The 14768-nt window shown below is 40.9% G+C and overlaps 2 protein-coding genes across 4 annotated transcripts in view; one reads left to right on the top strand and one right to left on the bottom strand.

The window, feature by feature from the left end:
• Positions 1-7526, bottom strand: part of LOC106816828 (agmatinase, mitochondrial-like) — a gene marked incomplete in the record, with an annotated part of 7935 nt that extends 409 nt beyond the window's left edge. Inside the window, 5 exon segments of the mRNA XM_014821462.1 lie at positions 1607-1752; positions 2220-2420; positions 3847-4031; positions 4879-5004; positions 7035-7526. Coding sequence (XP_014676948.1) covers positions 1607-1752; positions 2220-2420; positions 3847-4031; positions 4879-5004; positions 7035-7203 — 827 coding nt within the window.
• A 108-nt stretch (positions 7527-7634) lies between these two features.
• The window catches only part of LOC106816825 (methylcrotonoyl-CoA carboxylase subunit alpha, mitochondrial-like), a 20185-nt gene continuing 13051 nt past the window's right edge, over positions 7635-14768 (top strand). For 2 of the 3 annotated variants that reach the window (XR_001394943.1, XM_014821460.1), the window contains exons 1-4: positions 7635-7737; positions 12579-12628; positions 12902-13038; positions 13367-13584. Coding sequence is in view for 1 of the 3 variants with exons in the window: in XM_014821460.1 (XP_014676946.1) it covers positions 7697-7737; positions 12579-12628; positions 12902-13038; positions 13367-13584 (446 nt within the window). In the remaining 2 variants the exon portion in view is untranslated. The remainder of the gene's footprint in view (positions 7738-12578; positions 12629-12901; positions 13039-13366; positions 13585-14768) is intronic. The other variant, XR_001394944.1, reaches the window with a different exon arrangement.

Here is a 14768-nt window from a genome sequence, read left to right as displayed (position 1 = left end):
GTTATGATATATACTGACAAAGGTTGAAAAGTAAACTGGAAAAAGTGTTAAAAATGTAGTTTGTATTAGGTTCAGTAGTTAAATGGCTCTGTCGCATTGATATGCTTGGCCATTGCTGTGTAACGTATTTCTTGTGTGTTCGGTGCTTGGCCCAATCCTATAGGGTAGATGCCCACTTTACTTCAACAAGATCAGTTTATGCTAATTTGACGGTTCAGTCGCTCCCCTGCATTCCCGCTGTATGATGCTGCCAACAGCTTGTTATGGCGGGCGGTCAGAGTCGCCCAGTCGATTTCAGGCGTTCCTGTATGCAAGACCATTTGGCTTATGTTTCGCACGGGCCGTTTTCGGTTTTTTCCGGCTCCGGCGTGGCTATGTGGTTGGCTTAAGCATTGAGTATTGCAGCGTAATTTAGCTTGACATATATTATTATATAGTGAGTACCTATATTATGTATATATATATATATATATATATATATATATACTTTATTCCTATGTAGCCAGTAATGGTAATGTGGTCTGTGAAGATGAATTAAGGATACTGTTAGGGTTGGGAGGTGAATTTCGGTAGATATTCAATACCCACTTTATTTGATAGATCGCAGCCATGGGCAGCTATGTATACGTAGAAATTATGCATGTACCCACCCAAACAGTTCCAAATCCCTGCATTAGTCAATTCTTAACACAGGCGTTCAATGATGGGAAATTTAGAAAAATACTGATATCTGGGTTGTTAAAAATGCTAAAGTAGGTGATTTTTCAAGCACTATTTCTCGAAACTCGCAATATCCGATTCCAAGATTTTTTGTTACGTTTCAATGCTAACATATCAAAGGATAAAAGGTTCCCTGAAATTTCATGAGTTATGGCTCTTTGTTTACGAAATTGTTGCATTTAGAAATTCACTACAAATTTTTGTACATCTTTTCAACTTATTTCCTCAATTAAAGCATTTAAAAAAAATTGCAGGGACCCTTTTTTAGTTCATATTCTGAACAACTTTATACACAATTTTTGCTGTCAATTAATTAGCAATAAATTAAAAAAATAATATTTTCATCGAGAGCGTAGAGAGACATCTCTCGTATGTAATGGATATGAGTTTGATTGAATTTGATGAGTAGTTATGTTGCAATGCCCTTTACAGTGTTACCCATCCGTAACCCTAACAGCAGGGTGCGAAATTAATGGGAGTCCGGAGTCAAATACTCCCTGATTTACTGTCGGACTCCCTGATTTGACATATGCAGGAGTCCGTGCGACTCCCAGAAAATTCTGCCACACTAACCAGTTCGTTCCGGAGCACGGCCTCGCGGAATTACCGTATTTTGTCAGCTAATGTCCAGAGAAAATTTGACAGACGTACAACCGCATGAATCTTAAAAATAAGCACATGCGTTATTGTTAATATCTTTAATTTTGAACCTCAGACTGCGGACTCCCTCATTTTGCTGCGGACTCCCTCATTTTGCTGCGGACTCCCTCTTTTTGAGGGTAGTGAGTCCATTGGACTCCCGTGTTCAAAAGTTAATTTCTACCCCTGTAACAGTAAAAACTAAACTAAACCTGTAATTTGTAAAGTAAACTAAACCTGTCACTTGCCTGTGCCTGGAGCAAAACCAGGATCTATTCCATCTATGTCGAAGCTGATGTAGACTGGTCCAGATCCCATCTGAGCCCTAACCTCCTCCATGAGTGGCACTAGGGATTTATGCCAACACTCTTCTGCTGAAACACATCTAAACCCCTGCAAACACACGAAGACATGACGTTGATGTTTAAGATTGTGTCACGGAATGAGAATTTTTCGAATTTTGTGAAGACTGTCAAAAGAATCGAAGAATTGCAAGACGGCAAGGCACATAAACAGCGAGACTTATCAAGGTGTACACGAGTGAATTGTCCACTTAAGAAAAGGTTAGAATAGCAAGCAAACAGGAGAAATGACAGCGGCACCATTGAACTGGTAAACAATTATCGTGTATCACGATTACCAGCATGGAATGACGATATATCCATTAGGACTACCGCGCAGACATAGACAGCTCTCACAGACAGAATCAAGAGATAGCTAGGGCAAGCGCAAAAATGAGCTCACACGACAACTAATATTCCGACATGTGAGATAACTTCGCTCGCACTAGTGCAGCCGCCGGCGAACTCGCGATGCCACCGCCACCCTACATGTCGCGCCGTCGGCACGGCAACGGTTACCTGCTTCACTCCCCACTCCCGCGCCTCCGGTCCGAAACACGAGCCGCGGAGTCCGATCTGGACGACGCGCTTGCTCTCGATGAGGCCCTCCTCCACGCATCGGAAGAACGGCGTTCCGTGAGCGATCTTCTCACCGATCATCACGTCCTGCGTGTCCTCGTGGGCATCGATGTGGATCAGCCCCACCGGCCCGTACTTCTCCTGCAAGGCAAGGGACGGCCGGTCGTCCACGGCACGTGAGACTACACGGTACGAATAGATTTTCACATATTAACGATGGGGGTAACGACAATGATGATGATCATGATGATAATTACAATAATAAAATAATGATGATGATAATAACAATAACAATAACAATATCATTAATAATAATAACAAGAGCCGCAGAGCGTCTGGGTTCATCTGAGGTCTGTTGCTACAGTTATAAACGTAACATTTAAGTCGTGCGTAGTGACACCTTTGTTAGGCGCAGATATGCAGATACGCAGTTGCGTACACATCATTTCAGCAACCTTCTGCATTCTGCATACCTCCCAAATCCCATTGGTTGATACAAATCGCGTGCCTGAAACTCCTGTTTTATGGTGCATTGTGACCCTAACCCTAACCCTATTAAAAAAATTAAAGAAATTAATTGTTGTAAAAATTATTTGTTGTTATTAAATTGTTGTAAATAAATCATGTAAATATGTGCGTTAATTGGGAAAAAATAGTTAAATGGATAAAGATAGAAAAATACAGAAACCAGGTAAATAATAAAAAATCTGTTGGGATTCGATCCAATGACCTTTGAGCTGTAATCCTGTGCTGTACCCGTTGGGCTATCGAGGCTTACTGCCATTCTAGATTATGGATGTGCCATAAATATGAGAACACTGTGACATCATTGAGGCAGTTCAGGAATCCATGTTTAACCCTCCTCTTAAGGGTCAAAAGGTTATCAGACACTTACTCTTCGCACGTCAGTGGAAAGCACATTTCATGGTCCTTTCAATAAAGTGATAAAAATGGTAGGTCAGCGCTGAAACAAAATTTTTTTTCACTCTGTCTCCAATCACTCCTTCACCTCCAATTTCGCACTGCTGACTGGTGATGGCTTTTCCTACCATGATGCTATACACCGACTATCACGAGCCTAGGTCGAGCCATTTAGATTTGTGCCGCAATTCTGCATTTCCTCCCTATACCTTAAGTTAAGGAGGGAATGTTCCCCCTTCGTTTACACCTCTTGACCTTTGACCCTTGATCCCCAAATTGGTCATCCCGAGTCCTTTTCACGATCCCCCCGACGTCCCGAATATCGTGACCGTACGTCGAGCGGTTAAGATTTGTGCCCAACTGTTGACGCATGCACAGACAGACGCACGGACGCACGCACGCTCATGCGATTCTACAAGCTGCATCTCACTACGTATGATGAGCTAATAATAATGATAATAACAATAATAATAATAATAATAACAATAATAATAATAATAATAATAATAATAATGATAATAATACAGGTTATATCATAGCATAAGTAAAAACTAAACTCTACACCCACCGGATATAAGCTTTATTTATAGGCACCTACTCCACTGCTGGTGATTCAAACCATCACTTCGCAGTCCTTCAAGTTTACCTTGATTGCTTGCAGGATCGGGTAGGTGATTGTGTGATCTCCACCCATGGTTAGTGGCTTGCATCCATTCTTTATGATCTCACGATAGTGATCCCTGATGCCATCGCATGCCTTCTTAATGTTGAACAACTTTATGTGTACATCTCCCACATCAGCGACTTGTAAAGAGTCGTAGGGGGCAGCACCTATATTAAAACGTCAAAATTACGTCAGTAATTTTTTCTTCATCCATGTGCCACAATTAAAATTAATTGATACCCAATAATGATTGATTGGTAGCATAAATGCATTCGGTACTTCTAGTTTAAGTTGAATCACAATGAAAAATTCTTCTAAGCAACAAATCAGCAATCAGCAATCAGCAAATCAGCAATCAACAATCAGCAACAAAGGCTCATGAATTTATATTCAATGAGGAAGTATACTTAATTATCAGGGCCGTAGCCTCTGGGGGCAGCTGCCCCCTAGATTTTTGGAGCAAAATTAAACAATAAGCTTAGCTAATAATCGTAAATAACTGGCCCTAACGTGATTTTTTTAGTCACTTATCCGTGAATGTTGTCTCAGACCCACCTCTACCACACTATATGGACGTCGATCAAGAGCTGCTTGCCTGTCGCTCATCATTACACAGTTGAGTCATGAAATTTTGCCCCCCCTCACCAGGAATTTGCTCAGCCTACGGCCCTGATTATGTATTTAGTCATGTAAACTCAGATATATACGATCAGTACATATACCTAGCTGCTATCCAAGTGCTGGCAACAGTAGTGTCAGTAGTGTTTGTGTCTCATTCGTTAGTAAACCCCATTATATATGTCTCAGTGTATACAGTTTATAAAAACCATTAAATACAGTAAAACAGTTAAGTAGTGATACACTGCATCAATATATTGAAACCTTCCTCCATTTACAATGATGAAAATTCAATACACTGTAATTAAGAGATCGGGTGAATGACTCAATGAGGGCATGAAGGACATAACAGAAGCAAACATGCTTGAATAGGTGAGCTCGTGCTAGTTAACACACCTGTTCCGCTGTTTGTGCGACGAAGCAGGACAGATTCGGTTCGAATTTGGCGGGGGCCGAATCGCGTTCCTACCCTGTTGCCTGCACCCATGTCAAAGGGCACCCCGATGAAGCAGGCATCTAGACCTGAAGTACAGGTTAAACAACACATTACAGAACAAATGCTTGACCTGTGCCGCTGTTTGTGTGACGAAGCAAGACAGACTCAGTGCGAATCTGCCGCGGTCCGAATCGCGTTCCCACTCTATAGCTGGCGCCGATGTCGAACGGGACCCCAATGAAGCAAGCATCCAGACCTGAAATCAAGTACACATGCACGTGTGTTATGCCAATACCTTATTATAGCCTGTGAACATAGTTAATCTACTGTAACTGTAAGCAGCCTTACTTGCCAACACACACAGGAAAAGATTATCAGATAGTTTCATGTCTTATCTTAGTTCATATAGAGGCTAAACCTATGTGTATAGTGTGGGCAGCACGAGTGTTCTTCTCTCGTCCCTACAGATTTTCAATCGCTGGTTACATTGTCACACGATCCTCCCCTGTACACTTCTCATCCCATACTTCATCCTCTATATTTTCTTTCGTCTGATCTCGATCCTTATCAACTAACCATATTTGGTAGAGATTTATTAATTGTCATGGTTCAAATAAACGTTTACACGTGCACTGTAGGCCTACCTCTAAGCTGCAAAAACGCTGCAGGAAGCAACAAAGACCATATAGTTATGCATGGGTGGAGGTGGTTGCAGTTTGGGGTGATATACTATATATACAGGTATATACTAATTACATATATATATATATATATATCAGCAGGGTTCAATAAAAACAAATTGTTTATTTTTTTATTTACTCCTGTCCCTCAAGAAAAATCATCATACATATGGTATCAGTCTACAATCTACATGGTATGATTGGTATCAGTACATGTGTGTTCATTATACGGTGTATCATACATCAGGGGTTAATAATGACAAATGACAATGACACTGTCAATGACAAATGACAACATCATAATGACAAACTTGTCATTATTCACCCCTGATACATTGATATACACAATCACATGTAAAACAAGTATCACAATGTGTCGAGGGGGAGGGGGAAGGGGAGGGGGAGGGGAAGGAGGAAGGGGAGGGGGAGAGGGGGAGGGGAAACTAGGGGGGTCCAGGGGCCTGGTCTAATCACTGGCAGCAAGAACAAGTCCGCACCTGCAGCTACAACACACACGCATCTATTGACTAGATATAACAACATTATATATAGTTATATATAACTACTACAACAACTATAGCTACTATAACAACTAGATATAACTACTATAGCAACTATATATATAACGTTGTTATATAGTCAATAGATGCGTGTGTGCTGTATAGCTGCAGGTGCGGACTTGTTCTTGCTGCCAGTGGGTCGAATGGGAATTCTTGCCGAGGTGGACCCTCAATTGCCAGTAGCAGCAGCGCCTCCAAAGCTGACTCACTCAGCCTGTTCCTCATGTAGCCATTCCCATTATAAAAAAAAAAAATTACGTGGCACACCGATTAAAACGGGGGGGGGGGAGTTTTCCCAAACGGGGCGGGCGCGCCCGGTTTGTGCAACGTAGGGAGAAGCCTGGGTTGGGTTACTCTTGTTGGGTTACATTATTACCTCTGCCAAGGGGTTGGCAGGAGGTTATGTTTTCACCGGCGTGTGTTTGTTGGTTTGTGGGTTTGTTTGTGTACAGCCTAAATGAAAAATTTATGGACGGATTGTCATAAAATTTTCAGGATAGGTCAGAAATGGGCTAACAATTAGAATTGATGAGATTTTGGTGGTGATCAGGATCCAATTAATTAATTAATTAATAACATTTTCAATTTGATAGGTCACAAATGAGGTAGCTTAGAATTGATTACATTTTAGTGGTGATCCGGATCCAATTAATTAATTAATTAATTAATAAAATTTTCAGGATACGTCAGAAATCGGGTAACTTAGAATTGATTACATTTTGGTCGATCGTCATCCGGATCCAATTAATAAGAATTTTCACAGTCACAGAATTCAGCTGTCTTGGCGGAGGTCTGTGCTCTCCGAGTGTTCTAGTTGTATCTAGGTTAACGTTATAGCTCTGCTTGCATGTAGATATATGACTATATGTACATTACCTTCAGAGGTACTCTGCACTGGAAGCCTTTGCATGCTTGCTATACCACACGGTCTTGCCAAGTCATTGGCGGTTGGTGGCTTGTTGAATTGCCGAGTGAAGCACCTCCACAACTCATTACTTCGTGGTGAACAGTTTCTCCGCGATACATTCAACAGAATGTTAGCCATGATGATGTTGATATGTTACGTAACGTACGTCTGGTCGTCTCGTCACTAACTAAATAGGCCCCTACTCGTCCTACCTGAACCCTGCTACTCGAGTATTAAACCTGCTGACATATGCACTTGTTGTTAGTCATCTCGTGTCTTATAATGTACAGTCTACGCGATTGCTCGCACTCTCAGACTCTGCACGTGGTTGGTTGGTTGCTGCCCCGGGTACACGTGTACGTTTAAATCAGAGCTGCGTTATCTCGTAAAACAACTAAAAAACCAAGTGACTTTTACAAGCGCCTTTCACAAGATCATGCCTCTGCTATCTCGAGTTCTAAACCACAGGCACGGCAAACATTGCATGTCACTCACTGTAAGTTTCGATCTGCTCTTTTTACTTTTAGCGCAGGAGCTTCTCCCAGGCGCTGGCCCCAAGCCAGGACAATGACGTCATAGATTTGATTAGTTTTTATTCAGTTCTAAGAGAGGGCAGCACGATAGAGGAAAAATGGCATCCTCCTTGACGTACAGAAATTTCATGCTTTACAGGTAAATAATACCATATTTGTTTACATATTGATGTTAACAGCTCGCATAAAAGGAAACGAACTTGCAGTCATCATGTTGATATATCTATTAGGACTTAGGTATAATTGATATTACATTGATACATTATGATTATAATAATTACAATGTTTTTCGTGATTGAGTTACACTCGTTACGTAGGGGGTGTTTTACTATTATTAGACCGAATAATTCTGTTCCATATATAACCTTTTTATATTTTGGTGAGGGTTATATTGGGACAGAACGGGGTTCATTGAAATTTCGTGAGATCGCATGCAAAATGCATGCGCTGAGAATGCGTCCCGTACGCCGCTATTGGCGCGAAAAAAAACCTACCGTACCCTTCTACATGGCTTTACCTTGCTACTGTATATGTGTATACATTCACTTCAATCGTTATTCACTTCTTAAAAGATTGTTTTTCAGAAAAACCGCTTCGTTTCACTTTCCTAAATCATTCGCCATTTACAAACAATCAGACCAATCAGAGCGAGTCTATCAGCCCTCCTGCAGCGCCACAGATTGGTGGTAAACCCTCATTGGTCGACATTATTGTGACAAACAGACCAGAAAAGCTGTACTGTACCAAGTCTTTCGACACTGGACTGAGTGATTGGCATCACCTTGTGTATACAGTATTTAGAGGAAATGTACAGGGTTTTAAAAAGGAAGAGCTAGTGTACAGAAGTTTTAAAGCAACTGACGAGAAACTACTAAAACAAGAACTAAGCGAAGTACCATTTCACGTGGCCCACGTCTTTGATGACATTGATGACGTATACTGGGCACATGAACTGATGCTTGGTGAAGTCATAGACAAACACATACCATTCAAACAGAAAACTCAGAGAAAAAGTAAAGCACCGTTTATGAATGGCGAACTTCGTAAAGCGATAAATTACAAAAAGGCGCTTTATAGGAACCACCAAAGATGGAAATCAGGGCAGAACTGGGAAACATATAGAAAACAGAGAAACAAAGTAAACCGGTTGAAAAAGCAAGCAATACGGCTATATTTTGCCGAACGATGCGGTGGTGGCACAAAATCGAATGATTTCTGGTCCACCATACGCCCTTTTCTCTCTGAAAAAGGGAATACTAAACAGAACCAAATTCACCTGAGACACAACAATGAAACTGTCTCAAACCAAAACGAGGTATGTAATCTCTTTAATGAATACTTCGTAAACGTTGCCTCGAAGATTGGAGAAAAATGTAAATGTACGGTAGACATAGAACATCCAAGTATAAAGGCTATTCGGAAAAATATACCACCTCCTGACACCTCGTTCAACTTCCAGGAAGTTTCTGAACGGGATGTCAGAAAATATATTGACAAAATAGGCAAGAAAAAAGCAACGGGGATTGACAAAGTATCACCAAAGATAATTCATATGGTGAAGGATGAAGTAATTTCCCCAATAACAAGAATCGTCAACTTAACACTAAAACGGGGAGCATTTCCTGATAGACTGAAGTTGGCAAGGGTTACTCCGATATACAAAAAGAAAGACCCGCTAGATAGACAATACTATCGTCCGGTGAGTGTTCTACCGGCGATATCCAAAATCTTTGAAAGGGCCATATCTGAGCAGATGGCTGTATTTTTTAAAGACATTTTCAATCCAATGCTGTCCGCTTTTCGACCTGGGTATAGTTGTCAATCAACTCTGTTGGCTCTCACCGAGGAGTGGCGGGCAGCATTGGATAGAAATGACTATGTAGCTGCTATTTTAATGGATTTATCGAAAGCGTTCGACTGTCTGCCGCACGATCTGATCCTGGAAAAACTCAAAGCTTACGGTTTGTCGGAAGGTGCTGTAACACTAATGGGAAGCTATCTCTCAAACCGCGAGCAATGTGTGCAGCTCGGAAGCAGTACGAGTACTTTTTTAAATATCACAAAGGGCGTACCACAGGGTTCGATTTTGGGACCCATAATCTTTAATATTTTTATAAATGATATATTCTATTTTGTAAACAAAACACGCCTCGTTAATTATGCCGATGACAATACCCTTTCTTATTGCCATCCGGAGTTCGAGCAGCTAAAACAAACTCTCGAAGCTGAAAGCGTGTCACTAGTCGAATGGTTCTCCGACAACCAGATGGAAGCAAATCCAGAGAAATTTCAAGCTCTGAGTGTCGGGAAACGGACATTCGAAAAGAAACCAGTATTTTATTTAGCCAACAATAGTATACCATGTGAGGAATCTGTCATTTTACTAGGAGTGGAAATAGATTATATATTAAATTTTGACAAACATGTTGGTAAAATGTGCAAAAAGGCCTCACAGCAAATAAATGTTCTGAAACGTATAGGAAAGTTTTTAACATTAGAAGGACGGAAGGCTGTGTATCATGCTTTTATCATGTCAAATTTTAATTTTTGTCCTTTGACATGGCACTTTTGTAAAAAAGCAAACACAGACAAGCTGGAAAGACTCCATTGTAGAGCATTGAAATTTGTTTACCAGGATCATGACAGCTCATATGAGGAGCTTTTACATAAAAATAAAACAAGTTCCCTGCACCTTGGGCGTCTCCGAAACATTGCCACAGAGACTTTTAAAATTATTCACGGACAGTCCCCAGTTTATTTAAATTTTTTTATCCACATGCGGAAATCTGCGTACTCTTTTAAATACAAAAATGTCTTAACCACACCAAATACCAGAACTGTAACATATGGCACAAATAGTTTTAGAACATTAGCTGCAAAGGTGTGGAACAGTCTGCCAGAAAATGCCAGACAGACTGTATGTTTTAACGAGTTTAAAATGTTTATCAAAACATGGAATGGTTTTACATGCAAATGTGCAATGTGCAAATGATCTTGTAATCTGCAGTATGTTTTTTAGTAACCTGATACACATGTTTTTAGTAACCTGACACACATGTTTTTAGTAACCAGCAACATCTGTAACTGTGGCTATAAATTGTAAATATCTATGTAAAATTGTAAAATTTAAAATTGTAAGTATACTATAAATCGTATTGCATCATAAAATTGCATCGTAAAATTGCATCGTAAAATTGCATTGTAAAATTTAAAACTGTAAATATGCTATAAATTGTATAGCATCTATAAATCGTATTGCGTACTATCTAAAATTGTAAGTATGCTATAAATTGTAAATTGTAAATATCAATACCTAAAATTTATTCATGTACTCGAATGCCTGTATAGTATGCATGTTAAAATTGTTATGTACTGTTTTATTTATTGGCCAACCTTTGTTAGTTGGTCGGTCTTAAAAGCTCTTCAGAGCTTACGTTTCTCGTTGTAAACATACCGACTATAAATAAAGATTACTTGAACTTGAACTTGAACAGATACAAGCGAGAACCAGGCTATTGTAAGACTCGCTCTGATTGGTCTGATTGTTTGTAAATGGCGATGTAATTTAGGAAAGTGGAACGAAGCGGTCTTTCTGAAAAACAATCTTTTAAGAAGTGAATAACGATTGAAGTGAATGTATACACATATCAGTAGCAAGGTAAAGCCATGTAGAAGGGAACGGTAGGTTTTTTTTCGCGCCAATAGCGGCGTACTTGCCGCATTTTCAGCGCATGCATTTTGCATGCGATCTCACGAAATTTCAATGAACCCCGTTCTGTCCCAATATAACCCTCACCAAAATATAAAAAAGGTTATATGGGACAGAATTATTCGGTCTAGGGGTGTTGTAGATACAACAAATTGAACAATGTGACCCAACAAGAGTAGGGTTACAACGCGTACTATAGTTTTCTGTGAAGGCGCCCTGAGTGATTCACTCAGGGCGGTTTTATGGTTCGTTTTTCGAGACTACAACTTCCAAACTGGGTTTATTCTAAACACGAACGTACCTTTCTCCGCCATCTGGGGACTTACTATGTATCACAATACTCTGTATTAAACTAATATAACCTGTTACAAAAATTCGAAGTGACGAGCGGCGAATATACTGAGCGCCATTTCTGTTGACCTGTGACATACTTCGGTTTGAAGAGCGACACTGAGTTCACTGAGGGCACTGCGTTTGCCGATTGCTATGCGCCTTGGGAATGCGTACGTCACAGGTCAACAGAAATGGCGCTCAGTATATTCGCCGCTCCGTGGCCTTGAATTTTGTACAGGTTATTTATTTAATATCGAGATTGTGATACATAGTAAGTTCCAGGACACCCGGAGGAAGGTTCGTGTTGAGAATAAACCCAGTTTGGAAGTTCTAGTCTCTGAAAACGCACCAGCAAACCGCCCTGAGTGATTCACTCAGGGGTTCCTCCACACAAAAGGATAGGGAAGCGTTGTAACCCTACTCTTGTTGGGTTACATTATTGTATCTAGGGGTGTTGCTAACCCTCGGTCAGTGAGGGTCACGCAACGTGGTAGCACTAGTGTTAGGATTAGGGTTAGGATCAGGGTTAGGGTTAGGGTCAGGGTTAGGGTTAGGGTCAGGGTTAGGGTTAGGGTCAGGGTTAGGGTTAGGGTTTTTGCATCATGATATCTGTCCCCACACCACAGATTAATTTTTGTGGATGACACCCCTATATATAAAGATCCGATATATAGATATTTAGTGTTAGGGTTAGTGTTGGAGTTAGGGTTATGGTTACCACAGAATAACGGATACACTACACTGTACACTACACTGTATCCGTTAGTCTGTGTGGCTACTGTTAAGTTTTGAAGTATACGTCAACTGTATCACGTGACCCTCACTCCACACCCGGGGGATAGCAACACCCTTACGTAGGCCTACCCTACCTACTTGTTAGTTTGTGAATTACTCAATATAGGCCTACAACCATTGCCATAAATATGTGCATTTTTCAGGTCACTAGAAAAGACTCTGTGTTTACTTTCGAAACGCTATGCCAGTACAGGTATATATTATTAATTTATTATTATTAATTGCAACTGTATTATGTATATTATTATTAACAGTTAATCACTTCTGGGGTTACTTTACTTTTACTGTCAATGCTGACACTGTTAGTGTTACACATACTGAGTGCCAGAGTGGTATATGTTCATATAACTATTATAAGTATTAATATATTGTTATTAATCCTGTGATCAAGCTTATGCAATTGTTGAATTCCTTTCACTTGTTTATTGCGTCGAAAATAAATGCAATTCATATTCTTTATCGACAGCAGAACCTATCAACAAGATACTTATAGCCAACCGAGGAGAGATAGCATGTAGAGTTATGCGCACAGCTCGCAAGATGGGCATACAGACAGTGGCCGTCTATAGCGATGCAGACCGTAATTCAATGCACGTAGCCATGGTATGTGAATGTGTTTTACAATATTGACATGAGAGATGCTGGGTATACCAATTTAGAGTAACTAAATTGTAATACCAATAGTAATTACCAAACTAGTAACTATTACCAGTTAATCGACATCCATACGATTAGCAGCAGCAGAACAGAGAAATTGGCTAAAGGGAGAAAGGTTGGGTAATGAATGGGTAATTATTGGTAATTTGGTAATACGTATCATATCGTATATATATACTGTGATACCAATCTTATCGCGAGCTGCCCGCATCGCCCCCTCCACCCCTCCCCCTAGCGAACTACATCTACATCCCTCGCCGCGTGTTTCGCGCAGGCGGACGAGTCGTACAACATCGGCCCCGCGGCGTCGCAGCTCAGCTACCTCGACCACAACAAGGTGCTGGAGGTGGCGCGGATGTCCGGAGCGCAGGCCGTGCATCCCGGCTACGGCTTCCTGTCCGAGAACACGGAGTTCGCCGAGCAGTGCCAGCGCGATGGCGTCATCTTCATCGGGCCGCCGTCGTCGGCGATACGCGACATGGGAATCAAAAGGTGGGGGATGAGCGACAGCGGCAGCAGCGGGGTTGCTTGTCTGTGGCATTAAGGCCTAAGAAAAAAAGATGGTTGTTTCCGCTAACGAGCTGGAAAAATTAGACACGGTAGGCAGGCAAAATTCTATTTATATCAAATATATATTATTATTTTTTGTATTCTAACAATACTTGTTTTATACTTATAACAGCCCACATAATGACTTCGAAGTCAAATCACCGATCGATATCACGTTATTTTTTATAAAAAAAAAATTCTTGCTGATCACACTAAAACGTTTTGACACGGCGGTTTAAAATGGACTCGGTCGGGTTAGCAGAAACAAATGTATTTTTTTTTAGGCCTAAGAGTGATGCCGCGGTTGTGCTCACGCGTGATGCGGAGACCCACGGTTGTTTTCATTCAGAATGGGAATTGTTTGCACGATGGTTATTATAATATCGATGTACGCGAGGTGATAGATAATAGTAATTAATTAGTAGATAATTAGTAGATAGAGCTAATTAGTGTTGATGGACTGCAATGGCCAAAAATGTATCGACCTATAACAGAACGGCGACGTGTGTTTCGGTCAGAATGGAAGTTTTTACCACATTCGTTATTATTAAGTTGACCGTGCGTGAGGTAGTGAGTACGTGTGTTCCAACGGATTCTCATTTACTGGCTGTCTGCCTTTGGCACTGCACAGAAACGAGACACAAGGAATGTACAGGCAATGTGATTTACGTATTGTGTCTGCCAACTGCTCTCTGCAGTGGCAAGATAGCTTTTATACATATATAGTATATAGATATTTATCAAGAGCGGATAATACCTAGAGTGTACAACGGAAAAACGGGAAAATAGTGCTATTTCACGACTACATTATTCTACTTTGCCTGTGAGTCTAGAATAATTTCATGGTATTGCATTAAGCAGAATTCCTTGCTCTCTACAACAAGACCAACCGCTTGTCAATACGATACTGCTAGGCTGAGATATCGGCTCCTAAACCTCCCCTCTCACATGCCAAACGCCGCCTCGTATCCACTTCTGCCACCATCCTACACGCGGGTAAGCATTTTGGCTATCGGTTTCCGTCACCACTTGGAGCGCTGATAATTGATGTCATATGCCCAAATTTGGTACTGTTACTACACTGTAGTAAATGAGCTGCGTTGTAAAAACTTGATGGAGCCGGCTCC

This window comes from Priapulus caudatus, unplaced genomic scaffold, assembly GCF_000485595.1.
Source record: "Priapulus caudatus unplaced genomic scaffold, Priapulus_caudatus-5.0.1 Scaffold1498, whole genome shotgun sequence".
NCBI classification, from domain to species: domain Eukaryota; kingdom Metazoa; phylum Priapulida; class Priapulimorpha; order Priapulimorphida; family Priapulidae; genus Priapulus; species Priapulus caudatus.
The sequence above is the reverse complement of the archived record's forward strand: the minus strand, read 5'-3'. Positions and strand labels throughout refer to the sequence as shown.